Source organism: Chlamydotis macqueenii, chromosome 5 (assembly GCF_036417535.1).
Source record: "Chlamydotis macqueenii isolate bChlMac1 chromosome 5, bChlMac1.mat, whole genome shotgun sequence".
NCBI classification, from domain to species: domain Eukaryota; kingdom Metazoa; phylum Chordata; class Aves; order Otidiformes; family Otididae; genus Chlamydotis; species Chlamydotis macqueenii.
Genome location: NC_141560.1, coordinates 32,964,172 through 32,990,034, shown reverse-complemented (window position 1 = coordinate 32,990,034; position 25,863 = coordinate 32,964,172). Strand labels below are relative to the sequence as shown.

At 38.4% G+C, this 25,863-nt stretch overlaps 1 protein-coding gene across 3 annotated transcripts in view; it reads right to left on the bottom strand.

Moving 5' to 3' along the window:
• STXBP6 (syntaxin binding protein 6) overlaps positions 1-25,863 on the bottom strand; it is a 117,225-nt gene that overhangs the window by 58,775 nt on the left and 32,587 nt on the right. The window contains exon 2 of one of the 3 annotated variants that reach the window (XM_086748708.1): positions 19,017-19,195. In XM_086748708.1, the coding sequence (XP_086604834.1) occupies positions 19,017-19,170 (154 nt within the window). In that variant the 5' untranslated portion in view covers positions 19,171-19,195. Of the gene's footprint in view, positions 1-19,016; positions 19,203-25,863 lie in introns of those variants that run through there. The other 2 variants (XM_086748709.1, XM_086748710.1) reach the window with 2 other exon arrangements.

The following is a 25,863-nucleotide window of genomic DNA, read 5'->3' as shown; positions in this document are numbered from 1 at the left end:
TGGTGATACCGCACTTAAAGATCTGGCCACACAGTGGATGTGAGCAGAGCAGTTGCACAGCTGCACCCTTCTCATGATGGAGGCTGCACACCGTACTGTGCACAGCTTGCGCAGTATGACATCAGTCGTCCCTTGAGACTCCCTGTTGTCTGTACCTCATAAAGATCCTGCTTCCATTTCCTGGCCGATGTTTTGGGTAATAAGGAAATAGCATTCCTTGTGGAAAGGTAATCCTGCAGTCAGCTACATTATGATTCAAGGGTTTTTGTAACATACCTTTTGGTACTTACTATCCAGTAAGACAAAATTATTTTTTATACAAGCTGCAGCCACATCAGTGTCAAAGAACAAACCTGAAAAGTTAAATAAGAATTCTTAATTTTATACTAGAAAACATTACAAGTGGGCAATCTATCCCTTTTCCTTACAGTACTACCCCTTACGGAAGCTTATAGTCACTTAGCAACTTGCTGGTAACTGTCCTCGTTTCAAGAATATTGATAACTAGATTATGAAACTACTGGTTCAGCAGAAATAACATCTTTAAATAAAGGACATGTCAGTCAAATTATTCTTATTCTCAGAAATTCTATATGTACTCTGAGTTGAACTGCTTTGACAGATAAAAGCACATAGTCAAGACATAGCTCGATAAAGTTGCATGTGCATATATTACATTAAGTTTCCAGAATTTATTGAATATCAGTTCCACTCAGTTCTTGAGATATTTGTATATGCTCAAAATGAAATGAAATTCATCCTTTCAAAACCATTTCTATACTTAGGAAAAATAATGTTAAAAACAGCCCTCAAATTGATGCATTCCTGTTACAATTTAAGAGAAATTGCAGCATTCCAATGCCCAAAGAATTTGCATTTATTTTATTCTATATTCTATATACATAAAGATGTTGGACAAACTGTTATTAACACATCACACTACCAGAGATAAAGCATTTTATAAAAAAGAAAAAAGTGATCATACTACTCAACTTTTATCCATACTGTTTTGCAAGAAATGGTGTGGGACAACTTATAACAAATAGAGGAACTAGGTCCAAAGATAATTTTAAAAAACATGAGGATGGATGTGTTGAGAGAGAGAGATCAATTTGTACCCTCTATATGGTGTTCACTGAAGCCTCAACACATGAAAATGTAGTCTACTTTTTTTTTTAAATATGTATACATGATCATATTTACAGAGAACACCGTAAAAGTGGAAGAAGCTGTAAATTCCCTTTCTGTTGAGATTAACATGCAAAAGAGAATGAAGCATGAACAACAGTGAAGCCAAAAAGTTCTCCTCGAGGGAAGTATGCTTTAACAGGTGAAAAGGAAGCCAGAGCACAACCAAAGCAGAAGTTGACAGCTGATTCTCCAACACTTGAGAATGCAACTTTGCTGTTTTCAATGATCCATCCCCACAAATGTGTCCTCATGACCACTCATTTACAGGCAATAATATAGATCTACAAGGTTGCTCTAGCACTCATTGTTTCTTTGCTATTCTGTGTAGCTCTTAATTTTCAAAATGGTTTTAAAACCAGGCTCTGTGTCCAAAAAAAAAAACCTACACTTTTTCAGGAACATCTGCCCTTCTGCTATGTGACCCCTTGTACAGAGCTGACAAGCAAGTGCTAGGACTACTTTAATCAAACATTACACAAATCAGCTGACAGATACCATTTGCTCTCCCAACAGACCCTGAACACACAGTTCACAAAATCCAACAGAAACAGCAAACATCCCGTTCAGCTGAAGGCAGAGTGCAAGCAAAATAAGAAATAGGAATTCTGCACTCCAAATGATTCCTCCTGAGCAGGGAACGAAGCCAAGAGATAGGATATCAAATTTTCACGGAAATGGTATAGCGGAAGTCTCGGCTTACAGCTGTAGCAGGATTCTAGAAATAAAGGGAAAGAAAAAAAAAAACAAAGCACAGTAAACTGAAATATGGTCCAACAGAGCAGATGAGGTATTTAAAATTAACGAGCTTGGCTATAAGATGGAAAAGACACCTGAGCAGACTGCATAAAAAGAGCAAGAAGGTAAAAGGGGATGGGATAATTACATGAAGTTAAAAAAAAATCAGCAACATTACTAGTCTGTGTTAGGAACGAAAGAGGTTGGCATAAGCAATTGTTGACAGCAAGAATAGCGTTATGTTTTATTTGTCTGTTTTGTTTTTTTTTTTAAAGGGTAGATTCTTGTGTAGAACTAGACAGCTGGAAATAGAGTTAAATAGAAATAGTGGCAAGATGACAATGGCTTGTTACTAGTGAATATTCACATTCAGGAAGGAAGTGCGCAAAATTAAAATGAGAATTAACTTGAAGTGTAGGAACTATCTTTAGTGACAGAAATTTCTCCAAGTAGGGGTTGCAGCCTAAGAGAATCACAGAGACAATCAGCTGATAGAAAGCAGCTGAGATAGAAAAAGGCAATATAAATGGCCACAGCAAGAATCCAACTAATCATAAAGAAAAAGGAGTATTTTAAAAGTACAAATAATAAATAGAAAACATGCTAAAGTTTTCCGCAAATAAAAGAAGCTGTCCAAAATAGGAAAAGCAGAGCTGTACAAAGTCACAAATAAAATAACTCATATAAGCTTTTCTCCATTTCATTAAATTCTGAGTCCAAAGTGACACAAAGCAATAGTACACCTCCGATTATTGAAGTCTTTGAGAATGTGCTATCTTTCTAAATGAATGGTTAATACAATTCTTGACCATAATTCCATTGTTTGGACTGCTGCTCTGAATACTTCTAGCAGATTGCCTGAATGACAGCACTGTTTTATTACCACACATTCTTTTTTTTAATACACTATTTAATAAGTAAAGGTTGGATCAGACAATGTTTCAAGGTCCTTTCCAACCTAGGCCATTCCGCCATTCTATGATTATTGTAATGTAAGGACTGAAATATGACTAAACAAACAAAAACTCATTTACATTTTTGTCATATTTGAAGATAATTAGAGCCTTTAATGAAATCTATGTTATTTCTCATCACCTGGACCACAAAACCCCCACTACCACTGGAAGTTAATGATAAAGTGCTTTAGTCCTCAGAGTATCTCAGTATGGATTGAAAAATTCACCTTGCAAAATGGCAACATCATGCTGTAATACATTGTTAGAGTCAAGAGAAGTCTGTACTTCTACCAGCTTGTCCAGTCGCACACATTGATTCTTTCCATTCTGCTCTTCCCCCCCTCCTGACCATTCCCCCAGCCAAAAAAAAAAAAAAAAAAAAAGCTGTTTGACATTAGCACAAAAATGTTTTATTAGGCTACATCAGTTTCTAGCTAGAAAACAAACTTGGTTAAAACTGATACATATTACTTTACACAATCTGCTATGAACACAGATCAATGCTTCAAGAAGCTGACAGATCCAAAGGCCAGCTTGCTTGCTTTGGGGGTGGGGAGGGGGCGATGGGACACAACAGGAAGACTTTTTGTAAAATTTCAGTTTACAAAAAAGTTATAACTGTTGTTTTCCTTTTAAGTAAATTGAAGAAATTTCAGCTGGCAAAAGTCTTTATCAGATAATATTTTAGACAACTTTAGATATTCCCACACACTTGAACAGCCAAGATTTCTTTAAGAAATCTGTTGTTAATGGAGGTGAACAAACATAATGGCTGGAGGTTGAAAGCTTTTGTTTATCTAAGCTTTCAATTTTCACCTCACTCAGGAAAAGCATACTTTGTGCAAATGCTTTGAGTGTTTTGTGTAAATGCTTCTCTTGCTTCTTGCAGGAGAATATTCTTTTGACAGTTCTGTTCTCTTCCAAGTCATTGATCCAGTCACAGAAAACTGCTCTTGCCATTACTACTGTGTTTCACAGAGTGACAAGAGGCAGACATTTAAGACAACTGACACAGCAGGGGCTGATATCATACTATCCATGAAAAGCATTTACTAGTTATTTCATGCAGCAAGAAGTTTATGTTGCAACTTCCCTTCCAGCTGAGCCTGTCCTCTGAAGACATGTCTGAGGAGACAATACAGAAGGACAATTAGATGCTTAAAGCAATTTTCCAAGAGCCATCTAGATTTAGGAAATAAAACTGCCTGAGAAACTTCACTGTCTGATGCATATGTTCCACATATTATAAAGCTATCTCAGACCTACCCCCGAAAAAATCCATCCAAATGAAGTTTTCTTCAAAACACTAATGTTAGAGCATTTGAGCTGCAGTAGGGTTTTAACTCCATCATTCTCTGAGGCTACTGAAAATTACTGTGTGCTGTTGAGCTCTAACAAACACAGCAAAAGAGCAGCTGACAGGGTGTGCCAGACTTTCTCTATGAAGTTGTTCCAGCTAAACAGTTACTAGAGATTGTTTTAACTTGGACAAATGGGTAGGCTCCTCCCTGATACAAGACCAACAAAACTTTGCACAGTTTATATTCTCTCAGCCTCCCCACCCTTCATATGTTGTTTTTTCCTTCTTGTTAGGATATGCATAATCAGACTACAAAAACCAAGTTACGTAAAAATCTTTAAGTAAGTAGGCTGGAGGAAAAACACTGCCTGCTGTAAATGCAGAACAATTGTTTGTGGTGGCATATACACATGCATGCATGAGACCGTGACCTTGTTTTTACTCCTACAGTTAGAAACGTTCATATATTACATCAGTGAGGGAGGATAGGACAGAATTAGTTCAAAATTCCCTCCCTACTGTATTTTATAGGTGGCATGCTACTTGGTGAGTGTCTGAGCTCCTACAGCAGCAGTTTGGATAAACGGGGGGATACATGCAAATCACAGCAGATGATCAGGCATCAGTTCTGATCTGCTCTTTTTCTATTTAACTTGCTTTAAAAAGATTACTCACAGATTAAAATCACAAACAAAAAATATTTAGAGATCAAGGCTGCATTATTCTTCTTTTTCTTTGTCGAGGCAACAATAAAACCTACCTAATGATAGAGAAGCTTGATGTAATATTCTCATCGGCTTAGCAATTCCTTGGTAAGTACGTCTTATGTGCTGCTCTGCAACAAAAATCATTTGATAGTACAGTCTTTAAAGGTCAGAAGTGTGATGAAAACTTACAGGATTTGACTCCTACAGCTTGGAGTACTATAAAAGGTTAAGATTTTAATCTGATGTTTATGAGAGAGTCTGTAATACACCAACCACTGGCCAGGCAGAAAGAGAACTGGTTTCATTTACAAGCTGCTACAACTACTAAGAGCAGAGCTACAGAGCAACTGACAGAAATGCTTTCTCAAGTGGAACTGCAAGGGAACAATCCAGATGTTTTCTGCGCAGTCTGATTTAAGTTCAACAATCCGCAAAGCAGTGAGTCAGGGTATTGTAAATACTATGCACCATGAAAACTAAGATAACTGTTAAAAATGAATCCTACCTCAAACCAAAACACATCAGTTTTAACTGTTGTGGTACAACGAAAATGGTTCCCACCAAAGACAGCAATTAGAGGATACTGATGCAGGTTTTATGTGCATGGTTGCTATACTTAAACTTGAAGGAATAGTTACCATGAAATATTGTTTAGTATATCCTTACTTCTAGCTCTGCATTTATTACACAGAAGAGCACTGAGCCCTGCCAAAAGCCTCACTTGGACAAAGAACAAATAAACTGCTTCCAAAGACAGCATGACATTCAAACATTTTAACCTGGCATTAAACTTAATGCATGTTCTGGGCAAAACACTGCAGCGAAACACACCGCACTCACTGAAGGAAGCTACTGCCAGCTCTTGAGGAATACACATCTACCCAGCACAACTAATTCCAACGAATGAATAAAGCACTACAAAGCCACCATCCTCTTCTAAAGATGGGGGAAGGAAAGGAAACCTACAACCTAAGTATTTTGTGCAAGCTTTCACAGTAATTTTTGGATCCCTCCATGGAAAAGGCTACAAATTCCAACTAAAAATAAGCTTCCTTTATGATTAACAGGGCAACATACTGTTTCTCATGTACAACTTCCAACAAACAGCTTTGCAACCAAATTGTTCTATGCATATAAACTTACTGCATCAACACAGGCTTCATATTTACGAATATTAAACCTACCCCTTTTGATTTCTGCCAAGTTACATCTGACTACATAAACAAATCTGATGCCTCACTTTTCCCATCAAGTTTTCTATGGTTTTGTTTCCCTCGTGTTTTTTACTTTCTTATTTTTCCAAGATAATTGCATTTGGGATTTTGGAAATCTTTCCAAGGAGTCCATTCATGCATAAGGTGGAGGAAAAAGCACTTCCAAAAGTTCAATTCTTCAAAACTGAAGGCAACATTAGTAACACAAGTTCCCTGGATTGACACGTCATTTTCTACAACAGAAAGTGACTCACAACAGTTAACTGTTAAGCTTTCTAAATATGCTACAATTCTATTCTGAAAAAAAGAAAAAAAGCAGCTAAACAGCAGACGTATAACTGCTTGCAATTTAGAAAATATTTCCTTCATGCAAATTAGACCAAATAGTGTGTTGGGGGGATGTATGGGAGTACAAATATATTCCTTCTCCACTTCAAGATGAAAAGAAAAAAAACCAAACCCACTAAATCTTAATCTGGATGCTTTCAAATACGCAATTCTGTAGCTCTACTATAACAAGATTCCCTCCTACATAAAACTCTTGTGAAAAAGTACTAGTTACATTAAGTTGAACAACTCAGGAGTCAGGAGAGATCAGAGCATCAACATATATTAAGGGTATTATTCTGAATACAATCAGTAAATGTAGCCTGTCAAAGTAGTTCACCATCTCCCCCCTTCTACTTTAAGTAAATACAAAAAGATCAATAATGAAGAACAGAAGGCTAATCTGGCTCCCACCCAAAAGCTACCAGTTTTTCACTTACATGATTTGATCACCGGTTAAGTTTTCCAAAGACCCTTATATGACTTCAGATTTTTAAATTCCTTTATGAAATGTAATTTGGCATTTATTATAGTTAAGAGTAAGTGATATTTGAACTTCTAAAATTGCTTTTGAGAACCATGGAGTCAAAATATCAGAAATACTTCAGACAGACAAAAAATGTTCTGATAAACGAAGGAAAAGAGTCTTGCTTAAGAACTGTATTCAGTATCATAATCACTTATTTTAAGTAGATAAAGGCAATTATATTTTGACAGTTTAATACGAGCACTACACTCAAAACACCATCATGACAAATTCACTGAGCTGTGATACAACAGGGAAGCTGTTGTTGAGACAAGCATTACCCTTGTCTGTGCTGCCAGTCTTCCATGCCACAAGGCAAGAGACCTTTGAGCACAGCCAGTTACAATCAATCAGCATTACTGGAAATAATTGTTTCCACAGCTTCAACAAGGCCTGAGGCTAACAGCTAAGAGTAGATGGAAACTTCATACATATGTATACATTTAATATATGTTTATTTAGACATGCAGTACACTACACGAATGTAAGCACGTTAAGCAACAGTTAAAAAAAACCACAGTGCTCTCCTTTACCCAACTTAATGGTCAAGTCACAGAACGAATATAGGCCACTGAGCACACAGCAAGAGGAGCTAGACATTAATTTGCTCTAAGGGTACCTAAATGATTAAACCTTCATCTTAAAGAAGCCATTATCAAGATGACACAATGATGACTCTGAACTTTACCCTTAGCAAAAGTGGAAGGAAGATAAGCTTGTTTGGGTTTTTATCTGCTCTGGCTTATGAAAGAAAAGATTTGCACATTTGCCATGAAACGTAGTACAAAACTTATGCTGTTATTGTTTAAAACAAAACACAGGAAAAAACCCCCAGCTAACACCTAAACCCAGAGCAATGTACACGCATGGTTAGAGGCTTATGGTAGGCAACATGAGGTCTGAAACATCGTTTGGACTTCATTATTTACTTCTCTTAGAACAGAAAGCATCAAGGTTGTAATGGGCCTTAGTTCACTCCACAGAAAGGCTAATTATAACATTATGCCTCTGCATATGTAAACTTCCATTTACTTATTTTTAAAATAATTTGATAAAATTTACATAACTTAAAAGTTTTAACCAAAAGCTTTTGGTGATTTTTTAGGTAGCTATTTCAAAAGGAGAAGTAAACACAGAGTAAATGCCAGAGAATTAATCCAAACTCCTATGATCATTTATTGAGGTTAAAAAAATCCTAGTAAAGACAAGGGTGATGAAGAGACCTATTTGCTTCAATCCTATAGCTTTTAGAAAGGTTTTTAACTCTACTCAGACTGACTTCTGAAGCAATGTTAATAAGAGAAAAAGTGTATCCATCCATGAAAGGCAATAATCATTCTTGTGTATTTGATGATGTAAGCATAATTTCCAATTGAGAATGTATGTTATGTAGAAATTGCCTTCGTAGTAATCCTTACAGCCAGCCAGCATGGGTTTGTTTTTTTTTTTTTTTGTATGCCATTTAATGAAAACTTTGAATTTGCTATCATCATTGGAAATATCTTTGCTAAGCAAGAAATATAAGCACCAGCCTAAAACACACACAGTAGTAAAGAAAATAGACTAATTTGCCATGTACACAATCTCAAGAAGGCATTATCTCATTCAGAAGTAGAACAGATAATCATTGGAATGATCAAATAATTTTTTACTAAATTAATGGAGCAAAGTAAAGATGAAAGTGGAATGAGCCTATTCCACCCTCCAAACATCAAAAGTTTCAAGGCAAAAACATACATACTGAAAAGGACACAGTTCTTGACCTTTTCTAATGTTTCCCACAGCCTCCTGACTCACTTAAAGGAATTTTCACACATGCCCTTAAGTTTCACTGAAGAGTATTTCAGCTTGTTTCTTGGAAAGCTTCTTCAGAGAATGAAGTCTTTCCTCAGACGAGGACAGCTGATTTTTCAAGACTGAAACATGGCTAGAAGGACAACTAAGTATTTGAATGTCTTCTACAAGCTCCAATTATCAACTAGGTATCATACTGACAATGTGCTGTACACACCCAGAAAATTATTTCCCAGATTTTTCTAATCTGAAAATACAAAGGAAAAAAATGGAAATGCAGAAAACAAGACACAGCATATATGAAATGGCATATAAAGGCCGACATCCCTTGTGTACACTTACTTTCTGGTGGTAAAGCAATTACTGTATGAAGATTGAATAAAAATGAAAGTATTTAATATGATGACATTTTACACATGTATATGCCAACACACTTAAGATATCTAAACATATAAAATGGTATCCAGCAGTAAAATAGAGGAAAAAAATCAGTAACTTAATAAGAAAATAGTAATATTATTGATTTTTTTCCTCTGTGCTGAAGTTACTCTGAAAAAATTAATGTAATAGTGTTAAAAAAAAAAAAGTCTATCTAGGAGTAAACCCAAATGATCTCTCAGAGCATCTTATCCTAAAGGCAAAATCAGTCACCTTTAATGCCATTCCTGACATATTTCCACAGCTTCTTCCCAAAGGTCTCCAATGACATAACGCATAAGTTTTCAAAGCTAGCTGTAGCTGTTGCCATTCTTCGCATAAAAAAAAAAAATACTACTACTTTTTTTTTTTTTTAAACAACTCCAATGCTATTCTTAAGTGGTTTCATATGAGTGAAAGTCAACTGAAGTTGATCGCCAGAGATTCTTGCTCACACATTTGCACCAGTTCAGCTGTATGAGCACTGGTAAAAACCTTCAGTGAGCTGCTATCGTCGCTCACTATACAGACACAAATATCAGTGTAGGCACATCAGCCATAGGCATCAGTCCACAGAAGTCCCAGAACAAACATGAAGAAGTTGCCGTTAAACTCAAAACTAACTACACGTGTGTGGAAATCACTGAACATTACATCAATTTAACTCTACCCACATTAGCAAATTGCATCACTTCAATTTAGTCAACATGAAACAAAATTTGCAGAAAATCTGTGTACGGTAGACATGTGAGTAACTGGAATCAAAAGCAGCCATTGATTCTGCACAATGAGGTTTTAGTAGCCAACTAAAGAAAATCTTCAATGTGTCTGTGCTTTGACATTAAAAAAGCCAATAAAGGAGGAATAATACAATTTATTTTCTAGATTTTCTGTATTGCAGAGTCCTGTCCATTGAATTCTGGAATAGTTTCTCCACTGGCCATCAGAAAGTTATCAGGTATTTTCAGGTAAAACACAAAAGTGTTAAGCAGACGGTGACGGCAGCCACACTTTTTATACTGATGGTTAGTACTCAAGGAACTCATCCCAGACACAGGAATACTTAACATCCCTCCGAGGGACAGAATGAGTTTTTACCTTAAAGCTACCAGCTGCAACAGGTAGCCCTTGCATGAAGTATGAGTACCAGAAATATTTCCCCTGATCCCTGGTTGAACATACCAATCTCTGCCGAGATGTTCAGTCTGCTGTGGCAGTTTGGATCCATGGGGCTAAGGAAAGCATCATAACTGGTCTGCAGTTGTCTTCAAATGGCTGTCCAGGTCACAGCTTGCAGAAGACTGGATGACCACTTGGTATGCAAGTTGTTCTGCACTAACTAAATCTCTCACATCAATCATGTTTTATTTTGCATAAATAATTCACATTCAATGGAAAGTCTGTCATCTAAGTGGGTCAGACTCAAAGTGAATGTCCTATTTCTGACCACGAACACTGAAGTATCATTCTCACTTCTTGACAAAAAGAGAGGTTTAAATAGAGGGGAAATGCATGCCCCCGCCAATATGCAGTAATACCTCAATACATCCTATGGGGAAGTGATTACAGCATTATCCTGGAAAGTTAGGGGAAAATGAAATCTACTGTGATTTCTCATGTTCTGAGAGGAACCATGAGAATCTTGTGCACTATAAGCTCCTGAAAATTGGATATTTTCTTCAATAAGAAAATACAGAAAATAAATTGGGAGATTGTCACTTCAGTAGCAAAACTCAAAAAGAAAATGAGAGCACATTAGGAGAAAACTGAATTCTTTTGATATGAAGCTCCTTCTCACTACTTTCCAATTTTCAGTTCAGCTACCATGCTGAAAACTCAATTGCACTTAACCTGCCCTTGAACTCCATCTTATTTTTGTACATTATTTCTTATGAGTTCCTTACATTTCCTTTTGGCTTTTCTACCACCGTTCTTGATAGATTGTACTTTTGCACAAAACCCATCCAAAACAACTCCTGAACTGACAATATGTTAATAACACTATTAAAGGCGTAACCACAGGGAGAAAAAGTTCCACTCCCAATTTTAAACAACTTTAGCTTTACAGTCAAATCCCAAGCTTTTCAGCAGAAGGACAAGAAAGAGTGGTGCTAAGCCAAGAGTGTCATGACACACAGGAATTCAGGTTCTAAAGGAACCATCTGGTTCATTCAGTTCTCTGAACCTGCAATAGATTTTTAGTCCTGAAAGGTCAATGCCACATCTGTACGTACAAACTGGAACACTTCCAATGCACTATAAAAAATTCCAAGTCTTTTAAATATCAGAAATTACTTAAAAAACGTAATCATAGGGTGTCAAAAGAAAATAACACAGAACTGTGCACAAGCAAGTAGAAGAGATTGCCAGTGTCCTATATTTTTAAAGTAATCTTTTAAGTATTTTATACTTAATTCAGAATTCTAAATAAGGCTAAGAACTATTTTTAAAAAACTGTGTTTCAATTACATAAGACAATGATTACAAAATTAAAACTTAGATCTGATCCAACAACTGTCAGTAGGTCTGCTAGTGTGGAGGAGGTGATAACTATCCACTTTCAGTCCTGAATTTCTTGTCTTGTCTTTGTGTTAAATCTTCTTCTAACACACACACAAAAAAAGTCCTAGTTTTCATCATCTCTGTTCTGCCTACAGTCACCCAACCTCTGTGTTTCCCATCTGTCTACTCCTTTCTTGATGTTCTTCAACTAACACCCAAAAGATCTCTCTTGGCTCTGCTTGCAGTCTAACTTGGCCAGCCCCACAACCACAGCAGGCTGGAAGGTTGCAGGTAACCCAGCTGCTCCGTTTCCATGAGTTCAGCAAGCAGTCTTGCTAAAGCTTTCTTACCTTAACCTGCCTCGTTTCAGATGACAGGCTTTAGGTACACCTTTTTCGAGCATTAATGAGTATTTCCTTCTGATCAATTCAATATTTAGTATTGTCAATTAAAAAAATCCAGTATATCAAACACAAATTTTAAGGAAGAATCTTCCTTGCTATCCCCATCTTGCTCTGTGCACTATTTGATTCTTTTAATGCGTCACTATCCCATCTCTTTAAGGCCTAAGGGCATTCTCCCTGCTCAGTATCTCTATGCTTACCAAAACGCAGATAGACACCAATTACGATATAACATATTTTCAATTAAACACAGAGAGGAAAACATTTAACTCTGATTATAACAATTCATGCAATTAATCTGTTACAAATGAGCAGTAAATAAAAGTAGCTATCACAATGGCTGATGCTTAACTTTCTGTATCCTGTCTGGAATGAAACTACAGCTACGCAAGATATTTTATATCCCCAAATATTTGCAAGTCCCTTAACAAGTCTACGTGTATTCTTTCAACTGACAAATTCAGTTCTATGCAGTATATTATCAAATTCCTTTTAGCAAAGGCCAAACTGAACTAATCCAAGGAAACAAAGAATACAAAGATATTCCACTCACTACATCTACCTAATACATATCAAACCTGGGAAAAATGTGACAAAAGTCAAAAGCTGATAAAGCTAGAAGTTGCAACATTCAGCACTAAAGCACCTGTCACTTCAAATGGACACTTGTAGTTTAGCCCACTCAGGACTAAGCTACCCAGTTTCTCACTCACTCTCCCCACCCTCCAGTGGGACATGGAGGAGAACTGGTAAAGAAAAGAAGGCAAAACTCATGGGTTGAGATTAAAAAAAAAAGTTTAAAAGAAGAATTAAAAAAAACAGAGATGGAAAACTAACAAAAAACCCAATAACAGAAAATACTGAAGCACATAATTTACAGTACAATAGCTCATAACAGATCCTTAAACCCAGCTTCCCCCCAAACAGCAGGAGACCCCCCTCTGCACCCTCCTCACTGATACACTGAGCATAATGTCACAGGGTGGGGAACAGCCCTTTGGCCAGTTTGGGTAAACTATCCCAGCTGTTGGCTCATTAGTAACCTATCCCAGCTGTGTCCCCCAGCCACAGGGGTCACCAGCTCCAGTTCCTCTCCCAGCTCAGGTGAAAATTAGCTCTATCCTAGCCAGAATCAGGACAAAACTAAAATTCAGAGGTAGCCACCACTGTGTCTCATTCATTGTACCAAATCACAGAAAACCGAAAGTCACCAAGTATATTCTGTTATCCCAAGGTATAGTTCATCCTAGATCATTTGGAGACACAGTAAAACTGCCATCCCCACATTTACTTACCCTTATTAAAAAGGAAAACTTTTCTTCATTTTTAACACAACTTCTTGCTGCAACTGAAACCATTATTTCTCCACAGCCATGAGGAACAGCAAAACCCATGGTTTAGTCTCGTCACAATTTCCCTTAACCACAGTGGCAGAAACAATTGTTCCCTACCCCTTAGTTCTGTGCCATTGATTATTCCAGACTAAATACCTAAAATTGCACTTGATCCTATTGAATTGCACCATTTTTCTGATCAGATTGTTTGGAGCTCTAATATCTCCCTCAAGCACAAAACACAGCCAGGCAATCCTCCCCCTAGTCACTTTGTTGGCTACTGAAATTACCAATCATGCTGTATGTTCCATAATATAAACTATAAATGTATATAAACCAACTGGCCTCACATCCCTGCAAAACCCCACTAATAGTGAGCCACACAAGGGTTCTCCCAATACAATTATGCAGCTTTTCAGTGCCCACCATGCAGTAATTTTATTTAGATCCTGAATGCTTCTCCCTGTCATCAGTGAGAAACTCTGCTGAAGTCAGGACATCTTTATTTCTTCCCTCCTCCTAATACGTTATCCTGTTGAAGGCAGACATAGACGCATCTAAGATCATTCAATCCCTTAAAATCAGTGTTGGCTGCTGCACATCAACATGGAGGTGGGGAGGTGAAGGAGTGCTAGGTTCTCCAGCACGCAATTAAAACCAAACAAAAAAAACCAAAAAGCCATCTAGTGAATAGAGTTAGCCTACACAAAATCAAGCACAGATCACACCTCTAACCTTTCCTCATGAACATGGGTATGAAACACCTGGGTATTCCAAAACTGACTGTACAGCCCTAGAACAGGATTGTTCTTTAAACTAAGATGACTTAGGAAAAAAACAGGACTGACACTCGAAAAATTTTACCGACAAAGGAAGAACAGTTGAGCTTTGCTTCAAAAAGGCTAGTGATTCAAGTATTTCTTTAAAAGATGGTAGACCTAGATTCAGTTTCCTCTGCAACCCAAGAGTATTGAAACCTGCAATCCTTACATCCAAGAAGAGTATCCCAACAACAAGTCTAGGGAACAGCCTCAGAAAGTCAATTTTTAAATCCCTCCTTGAAGCTCTGTATATTGGGAGAATAAAAAGCAGAACACTCAGCTGGAAATGAGAAGTCTTCTGTTTTGTCTCACTGTCCTCATATGTGTGCACACACTCTGTAGCTTATATTTTTTGTACATATGCATACAAACAACATTTCATTCAATAACATTCAATAAACATCTATTTTGTGTGCATATGTGTAATCGCTTATACCAGTATCAGAGTCACTGGGTTTCATGTCCTATGTTTTGAAAGTTTTAACATAGTTTTCAGTGGAAAAAAAAATAATAAAAAACCCCAATAAAATAAAATCAAAAGAGTCCATGAAACATTATCTCCCATTTAGTCAAAACATAACTGCAGTCTTCTGAGATTCATAGACCACTTCTTCCTCTTCCGTGTGGGTGGCGATGAAGCAGCAACGCATAGTCCAGGGACAATCAAAAGAGACTTCAGAGCCTTGGGATGGTAAGCAAGGGAACCTAGAGCACTGGTAACTTTTTCCTCTACCCCTCCAATTGCAGACAGTGACATAGGAAGAAACAGACAGACCTAGTCTATTAACACATGGTTCCATGCTGGTGTGACCACCACAATAATGGGTTTTTCGATAATAGGATAGTCTACATAGCACCAGGCCTGCTCACATCAGAGAGGATTCACCTTTCTCAAAGCAGGAAGAGGGTCTTTGCTCACAAGCTAGAGGGGCTCATTGACAGAGCTTTACACTAGACTTGAAGGACGAGGGGGATAATATCAGCCTTGCACATGACAAGTTATGGGACAACATGCCAAGGTTAGACAGGGTGCTAGCAAGGGCCCTCAGCCAATTGCTGCAAGATGTGCTAAGTACACTGGAAAGTTGATTTTGTTCTCTCTCATTATCCTGCTTTGGTTTTATTATTAACAAATTGAATAGTTTTCCCCAAGTTGAGTCTGTTTTGGTCGTAATGGTAATTTAAAGTGTTCTCTCCTTATCCTTATCACAAACCTTGAGCTTTGTCAGGAAGGCAAAAGTGTGGCTGGAGCTGGACTTGGCAAGGGATACAAAGAATAATAAGGACGACTTCTACAGGTATGTCAGCCACAAAAAGTAGGTCAAGGAAAGCATACTCCCCTCCCTGCCACAATGAACATGACTGGCAAACTGGTAACAATGGACAAGGAGGATGCTGAGGTACTCAAACTTTTTTCCTCTCAGTCTTCACTGGTAACCTCTCTTCTCAGACATCTTGAGTAGACATACTGATCGCAAGACAAGGACTGGAGGAGCAAAGTCCCTCCCACTGTAAGAGACTCTCAGGTTCACGACCACCTGAGGAACCTGAATATACAGAAATCCATGCGACATGACAAGATGCATCCCAGAGTCCTGAAGGAACCGGCTGATGTAGCTGCCAATCACTCTTCATGATCTCTGAAAAGTTATGGCAGTCAAATGAAGTCCCTGGTAACTGGAAAAAGGGAAGCACTGCACCCATTTTTAGAAATGGTAGAAAGGAGGACCCTGAGAACTACTGACTTGTCAGCATCATCTCTGCCTGGGAAGACCATGGAACAGATCATAGAATCATAGAATGGTTAGGGTTGGAAGGAACCTTCAAAGGTCATCTAGTCCAACCCCCCTGCAAGGAGCAGGGACATCCCTGACTAGATCAGGTTGATCAGAGCCTCATCCAGCCTGGCCTTGAATGTTTCCAGGGATGGGGCTTCCACCACCTTTCTGGGCAACCTGTTCCAGTGTTCTACAACCCTCATTGTAAAAAATTTTTTCCTAATTTCCAATCTAAATCTACCCGCCTCTATTTTAAAACCATTACTCCTTGTCCTATTGCAACAGGCCCTACTAAACAGCCTTTCCCCATCTTTCTTGTAGGCCCCCTTGAGGTACTGGAAGACCGCTATCAGGTCTCCCCAGAGCCTCCTCTTCTGCAGGCTGAACAGCCCCAACTCTCTCAGCCTGTCCTCATAGGAGAGGTGCTCCAGCCCTTTTATCATCTTCGTGGCCCTCCTCTGGACCTTCTTCAACTGGTCCATGTCCTTCTTGTGTTGGGGGCTCCCAACTGGACACAGTACTCCAGGTGATCCTCACAGAAACTGTGCTAAGGCACATGGCAGACAGGGAGGTGATTCAAGACAGCCAGCACGGCTTCACCAAGAGTAAGTCCTGCCTGACCAACATAGTGGCCTTCTACGGTGGAGTGACTGTATCAGTGAACACGGGAAGAGCTACGGACATCATCTATCTGAACTTCTGTAAGGCTTCTTACAAGTTGTTCCCCTCAACATCATTCTCTTTAAAATGGAGAGATATGGATTTGATGGGTAGACTGTTTGGTAGATGAGGAATCGGTTGGATGGTCGCATCCAGAAGGTAGTGGTCAAAGTCTCAATGTCCAAGTGGAGATCAGTGACAAGTGGTGTCCCTCAGGGGTTCATATCGGGACCAGTACTATCTTAATCAATAACAGATAGTAGGATCGAGTGCACCTCCAGCAAGTTTGCCAACGACAGCAAGCTTAGTGGTGCCGCTGACATGCCTGAGGGTCAGGATGACATTCAGAGGGACTTGGACAAGCTCATGAACTGGGCCCATGTGAACCTCATGAGATCAAAAAGGCCAAGTGCAAGGTCCTGCACACAGGTCAGGGCAAGCCCTGGTATCAGTACAGGCTAGGGGATGAAGGGATTGAAAGCAGCCCTGAGGAGAAGGACTCGGAGGTACTGGTAGATGAAAAGCTGGACACAAGCTGGCAATGTGCACCTGCAGCCCAGAAAGCCAACCACATCCTGGGCTGCATTCAAAGAAGTATGGCCAGCAGGAAAAGGGAAATGATTCTGCCCCTCTACTCTGTTCTGGTGAGGCCCCACCTGGAGTATTGCATTTGCTGTGGAGCCCTCAACATAAAAAGGGCACGGACCTGTTGGAGCAGGTCCAGAGGTGGGCCACAAAAATTATCAGAGGGTGGAACACCTATCCTGTGAAGAAAAGCTGAGAGAGTTGGGGTTGTTCAGCCCAGAGAAGAGAAGGCTCTGCGGAGACCTTACTGCAGCTTCTCTGTACTAAAAGAGAGCCTATAAGAATCGGACAAACTTTTTACCAGGGCCTGTTGAGATAGGACAAGTAGTAATGGTTTTAAACTAAAAGAGAGTAGATTCAGAATAGATATAAGGAAGAATTTTTTTTTTTTACGATGAGAGTGGCGAGGCACTGAAACAGGTTGCCCAGAGAGGCCATAGACAACCCTGTACCCGGAAGTGTTCAAGGCCAGGCTGGATGGGGCTCTGAGCATCCTGACTTAGTTGAAGATGTCCTTGCTCACTGCAGGGAGGTTGGTTTAAAGGTTTCTTCCAACCCAAACTATTCTATGAGTCTTACTCCAACCACTAGTTTTACTTCCAGTAAGATGCACAAACTCAAAAGGAACAACTGATAAAAAACTTAAGTGACTAAATCACACCTGATCAGATACCAAAGATATTAATGCACACTCAGTTGACAGACAGAAACTACACAGGACTTCTGCCTTTCTAGAGAGCTACCTGGAAGAAGGGACAAGTGATCTACAAGTGCACTGAATGCCTACTTCCATGCAAGTGAATTCCCCTCTAAGTTTGAAAATAGGTATAAACTACAAGCGAATCAGGATCACAAACTGCTTTCCAACTGCCTGAGATGTACTCTCAATTAAGGTAAATTTCACTACAATAGCCAGAGAATATCGAAAGTATAAAAGAAGGCCAGCCAAAAACCTATGATACAACAGCCAACCACAAGTTCCCCAATCAATGAGTTTAATTCATACATGACTTTTACTTTTATTAGAAAGGGTAAATATACAAAGGAAAACATCGTCCAACTACTAACTATCCTGTTCCTGAAATCTCAACTCTCACAAGTGCTGCTTTGACCTTGGAGAAGCTTGAATTAATTTCATCTGAACACATTAGTAACAAATAGATTGTTTCTCTGTTCCCCATGACCTCTCACTAAATATGTCGTTATACATCCTTTTGTTCTTCAATCCAAACATTTCCATCTTCATCTCTTTTAAAGCCAGGTGGTTTACACACAGCACCACTGTTGTGTTCAGTGAACTAAAGATATTCTGGCTGTGAGTTACATATCTAAGTACCCAATGAGCTGGCAATACACAGATGCAAACATGAAAAGAAGAAGAAAGTATATTTGCTTCAAAGAAAAAAAATTCAGGCCATTAAAAGAAAATATATCATAAAGTTTATCCCTCCAATAAAGATCTTAACCTCAATAAGCAAAGACTGTTACCAAATATTCTATTTGTTCATACTCAGCAGCTATGCTGTGACAGAACATGTTATTTTTTTAAAAACAATGAAACCACCTGTTCAATTTATTATATGGTATAAATATTAACAGCCTTGAGTGTGTGGTTTCTCAAGATTAAATATGTAAGTGTCATAATTCTCTGGTTATATTATTAAGATTCAACTCACCCAGCTCCTTATGGCTACAGATAACAATTAATCAGTTAATAAAAGATAAACCAAAACAGATAACTAGATGTCAAAATCATTAATCTTACCTGACAGGCAGATATATGTTAAATATTCACCCTGACCCCCGGTAGCTAGGAAAGGAATCTTTTTTTTTGTTCTTCTTTTCACTTGGACAGCTCCCAGCATTCTTTCATCATGTGGGGCAAAAATTTCTTTGCTGATTGCAGATTTGGCATTCATTGTAGATCACAAATATAGCAGACTGCTGCTCTCTAAAAATAAAATAATAAATAAAAAAAAAACTATTAGAAACTCTGAAGTTATGTGAAAGACCAGCTAACTCCAGCTGGGTACTGGCAGCTCTGACCTCCAAATAAAGTTTTTAATGATTCAAAGAATTTTGAAGATAATTTCATCCACTTACAGGCAGAATTTTCAAAGTATCTAAGAGTCTTCACTTAAGTGGTTCTCCATGCTTCTTAAATTCTCTTAACCCAGCTTAGCTTATTTTGGGCAGAAGCTGTCCACACTAGCACTTCAGCATGACGTAAAATCTTCTCAGAGGGACACCCTGTAACTCCATGCTGCATAAAAGCTTTGTTAATTCCCTCTCTGGTAACTGGAGGGAAGCTCATCTGTTCTGTTCCACACAGACAGGGAAAGCACTGCAATTGCGGGCTCAGGGAAGGAACATTCATCAGTGTCCACTCTGAGCTTGGCTGTGCCAGCAGACAAGACACGTTCACAGAAGATATAGAAAGCCTCAAACTCCATAAGACTGTTCCTTCAGAAGCACTGCTCTTGGTGATAGTACTTGATTAAGCAGCTCCTGTACCTCCTGCAGCTTTAGCACCTCACCCCTCAACTCCTCTGTAATTACCAATGGGGCAACCGCACAGAAACAGTGTCAGAGAAACCAGTGGGGTACACACAGACAAAACCACACGGCCTCTTTTCTGCTAAGTAATTTTGACCCAGGTCAAAAAGAAAACAGTACAGTCAACTTAGAAGAGACATTTGGAAAGGAAAAAAAAAAAAAATTAAAAAATGTAGAGAACAGAGAGGGAGAAGGAGGGAAGCTGCTTATTCAGGCACGTCCAGCAAAAGAAAGGTCAATATGACCACAGCTTACAGAGGAGCCCAATTAAAGGAGAGAACTCACACGGTGGATATTAACAGGCTCTTTATCTAGACAGCACCACAGTTATAACTCCAATTAATAAGTATATAGGTCCTACTGACAGAGCCTGACGAACACCCCTTTTAATTGTTCAAATACAATGACACTCCAATATACATACATCAAATTCCACATCCGTTATTGTTGCAATTATGATAAAAATTAAAACTTGATTATATATAAAAAAGCCAGGTTTGATTAAAAGTAAAATTGTAGAATATAGGAGTGTTAAGAATCAATTGTAGTTATAGGAACTGTAACCACAAGGATTTGAGCATTGTTTAAAATCAGTTAACCATGGAGATTTTGACAAAGATTAACTGACTTGTAGCACTGTGTTTTAGGAAACTAAGGAAACCATTATGGACACCAGTTTGCTGCTAGGAAACCCCCTACCCTTCCCATCTCGATCTAATTATCAAGGATTCCAATCAGTAGAGTTAAGTGAGATTAACCAATGATTGCTTTAATATAAGAATATTAATAAGATAGTGCGATTAAAGGACCAATCATTAGAAAGTTTAAATTTAACAACAGATATATTATGCAAATTAATATTAGGTAATGATGAGAATTCTACTGCACAGAATCATCTAAAAGGTAACTAGTGGACACAGTGAGGAGGAGTATTTACTTCATCCCTCGACCACCAGAAGACCACCATGGACCTTCACTGCATCTGTGTTAAGGACATTTACATATGCTAATCATATGCTAATAATTTACCAGAAAGTTAATGTTTATGTATAACATTTCCCAGAAATTTAGTGCATATGTATAATTAATGTGTATTCAACCTGCACTGTTGGACCAAACAGGTGCGCACACTAGGTGGAGCGATCCCCCACGCGCCCAGCGCCGCAATAAAGGAGTACCTGCTTCTTCACTTCTCATGGCTGTAAAGGAGTTTTATTCCAGATTTCAGTAATGCTATTAAGGCTTTCAAGGCCACAGATCTTTTTTGTCATACTTAGCTTTCCTAGTATAAGTAAGACCATCTCTACTCACGCCAGAAATTCTGCCTGTGAGATCATCTGATATTTGCCACAATTTAACGATTAGAAAACAGAGATAAATTCCAGTCAAATTAAATTACGAAGCCAAAAGAGTCATGGATCCATTATTTTTAGTGTGCATACTATCAGCAAAGTAACATTTTCACACTTTCAGTCTCAACATTTTGTTGACACTTTGGATATTCCCTTATCTTAAAATAAAAAAAAAAAAATCTGAGAAGTTTTAGCATTAAGTTATTTTACACAGCTCTTTACAAAAATCATTTGCATTTAAAAAATGGCTCCATCAAAGGAGAATCCAGAACAATTTCTAAGGAAGAAAGAATGTGCAGCTCCTGAAAAGGTGTGATTTCATAACTCCTGCCAGGTAAGTTACCTATCTTTTAACAACAAATATATCAACTTGAAAGAAAGAATCAAAAGAATAAATTTACCTGCTAGTTACTTAGAAAAGGTTGTTTTTAAATTCATGTTCATTATACCACAAGTTTCTCCTCTTCTGTCTTATGAAAATATTTGCAGTATATCTTATACTATATATATACACTATACTATACTATATATCTACTCTGCCCTGGTGAGACCCCACCTGGAGTACTGTGTCCAGTTCTGGAGCCCCCAGCACAAGAAGGACATGGACCAGTTGGAGAAGGTCCAGAGGAGGGCCACGAAGATGATAAAAGGGCTGGAGCACCTCTCTTATGAGGACAGGCTGAGAGAGTTGGGGCTGTTCAGCCTGGAGAAGAGGAGGCTCCGGGGAGACCTGACAGCGGTCTTCCAGTACCTCAAGGGGGCCTACAAGAAAGATGGGGAAAGGCTGTTTAGTAGGGCCTGTTGCAATAGGACGAGAGGTAATGGTTTTAAAATAGAGGTGGGTAGATTTAGATTAGAAATTAGGAAAAAATTTTTTACGATGCGAGTTATAGAACACTGGAACAGGTTGCCCAGAAAGGTGGTGGAGGCCCCATCCCTGGAGACGTTCAAGGCCAGGCTGGATGAGGCTCTGAGCAATCTGATCTAGTCAGGGATGTCCCTGCTCCTTGCAGGGGTGTTGGACTAGATGACCTTTGAAGGTCCCTTCCAACCCTAACCATTCTATGATTCTATGATTCTATACCAGCATGTGACCTACTGGCAGTTTATGACTAGTTTTTGTTTTGTTCTTTGTTTTTTGGGTTTGTTTTTAAATTTTCAATTCAAGGCCACTGTCAATGACTATGGGTTTAATCACACAGACCTCATTCTGACTGAGATAAAGACTGATAACCTTTGCAAAAATAACTTCAGTCTCAGACCTTCACATGCTTAAAGAATTTTCAATAAATAGCTTATTGGGAAAACATGCACAAATGCTGTCAGGCAAAAATATACTCCAGTCACAGCCAACTGAAAATGTGTTCTCCAGCTTGCAATGATCTGATGCTGTTAAATCTGCAACTGAGTTGTTGAAGAAATGTTCTCAGATGTTTTCATGAGGGTCACACAATGCAAAACAAAGTGTGATTTCATAGATATATTCAGTGATGTAAAGGCTTCCTGGATTAAGACAGGATATAAGTTTTCCCTGCTTACAATTGGTTGTAGCAGAAAATGTTATTGGTTTAAAGCTTAAAAACTTTCATACAGTACTTCAAGACTTACTTTAAGAATATTACAAGCAATAGGTCTCATTGTCTATAGCTGCATTTGATAAGACTTTACCGAACGGGAGGCAAGCCAAACAAGAGACACTATCCAAATCCTATTTTAGATTCCTAAATCATTTTGCTTCATACATGCACTGCAACTTACAGCATGAAACTAGAATGACTGCCATATAGACAACCCAATATAAATGCAACACTTAGGAGATTTAATTAACATACTTCTCTATGTATACATGCATCTGTACACACACACACACAAAGTGCTTTTATGCAAAAAAAACCATACAAATCCAACTTTAAATAAAGCCTAGCTCAACACAGTATCTCAGGACAGACTAGAACTGCTGTTTCAGTAGAGACACACAAGAGAGGAGATAGAACAATCAAATACTGCAGTTTATTGCTGCATGCAGCAGTTGGCTTTGTGATTAAGCTGGCTGTATGGACATTCATCAGAAGTTGTACACAAGACAGATGCTGTAGACACCAAATGTAACTGCAACCTCTGACTAAAGCATGGGCTTACTGCCTAGGAGGTTGTGATCCTTCTGTTCCCAGTACTTGGTTTGTAACAGCCTCAGATGCCAGAATTAACCAATTAATCTAATGCAGTGTTACTTGATATGGTTGCTGCATCTAATGTGGAAACAGACACTGGCACAAACCACAAAAGCTTATTTATTTAAAAAAAGAAAACAATGAACTGTGCCTGTGTGCAGACTTCTGAGACTGATCTGCCAGTATAGCTTGGATAAAGTTTCTCACAGGTCAAAAAAAAAAAAAAAAAAAAAAAAAAAAAATCAGCAGCTGGGTTTAAATAAGCTGCTTTCTCCATATTTACTGGTGGATCTATGGGAGTTGGAATTGGAATCCTTTCAAATTGAGATATTCTATGACTCTACAAAAAGCAAAGGTTATAGTAAAGTCTTAAGTAAAACATTCCAGCGCTGTACTTGTTCAAAAGCAAGTGTAATGGAATCTTTTTATTAGTCGTACTGAAAAATAGGGAAGACTTGCTCAAGGAACATGAATAGGTCTCAATTTTTCCCTGTCCTCCAACAAAAACACCTCTTTTCATCTTAAAAGAAAGAAAAAAAAAAAGCTGGCAGTACATGCAAAACTTCATATAGTACATGCAGATGATTTTTTTTTTTTTTTTTTTTTAACACAGTAATATTTGTTCTTGGCACACGTTCCAGGATGAATTTAAATCATCAGCAGTTTCCATTCATGGCCCATGTGGACTCATACACTTCGGAATGCAGTGCTCAAATATAAAATGTCTCACAAGTTGAAACTGTTACGGGTGGATCTCTGAGCACTCTGAGACAGTGCTTTACTGTTCACAACGTTTCCCCCTCTGTGGCAAGAGAGATTTAAATGTTTCAGTAAATGTAAGAGTCCTTAAAGAGAGCCTGCATTTCCTGCCTCACATGCTTTCTTTGTTCCATGCACTTACTTCTACCCAAATTATTATAACGATGCTTTTGGCTAAACAAAGAAAATTCCATTTTCCTCCCACAGATCTTCACTCCAGCCATCACAATGTTATGGAAGAGGATGTCAACATTTACACTGCACCCCCAGCACTCAACAGAAATGCCCAAGAGGGAAGATTCCTGTGCAGATCTGAACTAGTGCCTCTACCACACTATTTGCATCGTCTAAGATCTTTCTCTGCTGCAATTCTTCTCCATTATATTTCCATCATTGAAACCTCCTCCTAGGAAAGCTGACCATTTCTTTATATGTGTGTGAGGGAACAGGGATTAAAGTTAATTACTAAAAAAGACATTAAATAAAACTGAGATATTTTAGATTATACCTTCACAGATCCCACATGTTCAGTAACAAAAAACCTGGACTATTTTCTGGTCATCCAGAATCTCAGACTGTTTTTGGGCAGACAGCCAGTATGCAACCGACTTATCTTTACATCCAGATGTTTTACAGCACCATGCAAGTAAGTAGGAAAAAAGGAAGAGATTTACTGTATTTTTGTGGAGGTATTGGTACACAGAAGGAACTGGCGAAACTAATCCTTAGCATGCAGAATTTAAATAGTAGTAAATTACAAGGAGAAATTAACTAAGAAGCAAGAGAAGGAAGAGCAAGTAATGTTTTCCAAAAAGAAAAAAAAAAAAAAAGTTCAGTATGTTAAGTCTCAGTGTTTTCTTGCTGATCTTAAGTTTAACCACAAACAGGGATACAGGGATGGGCTCATAGGACAGGCTAATCACTGAAATGCTGCCTGCAGTTGATATCATCTGAGCAACCAACCATCGCTGGGCTGCACTGGTAGCTATAGCAAGATTCAAATCTACTTTTAACAAAGCCACCATCCTGACAGAGGACATACACTTTAGGAAATCATTGCAACACTTCATTGTAATAGCTTCTGCTATTGTGATAATTGTCTGGTACTTACTTGCTGGATTTTTTGAGATGACATATTTCATCATTACCATTCATCAAAATTCTGTATTTGTTGTCATCTCAAACAAATAGCTAGGTACAACTTTGGGGAAGCACAAAATCATTGCTAAACCAAGGCAAAAAGAAATTATAAATCCTTAAAAAGCAAATATTAGAACTTATAATTTCTAAAGTTGGCTTGCAATAGATTTATAAAGCTTAACTCTATCCTAAAGGAATAACACCAAAAAAAAAGGCGGGGAGGTGGGGGGGGGCAAAGTGCACAGCAGTAATATGTTAGAGTCAGACGAAATGAGTAAGTGCCTAAATATTGATGCTTGACATGTTTCTTCATCTGAGGTAGGCAGCCTGAGGCCTTGAGCAATTCCTACAACCTTTCATCCCAAAGGATGGTGATTTGAGTTCTGTGCAAGTTGTATGGACCTATAGATCTAGAGATCAAATGCATCAAGAGCTCTGAATGGAATACAAATTTATAAAGAAGTGATAAAAAAAATGGATGAAGAACAGGAAGTACCTTTGAGTTTACATCATCTAGTGCCTCAGTCTGGCAGACCATAACCCAATCCTTTTTGAAAATGAAAAAAGTTCACCTATAGATTTTGTTTACCTCCCTCCATCACCCCAAAACCTCCCCAAACATCTACTTACAATG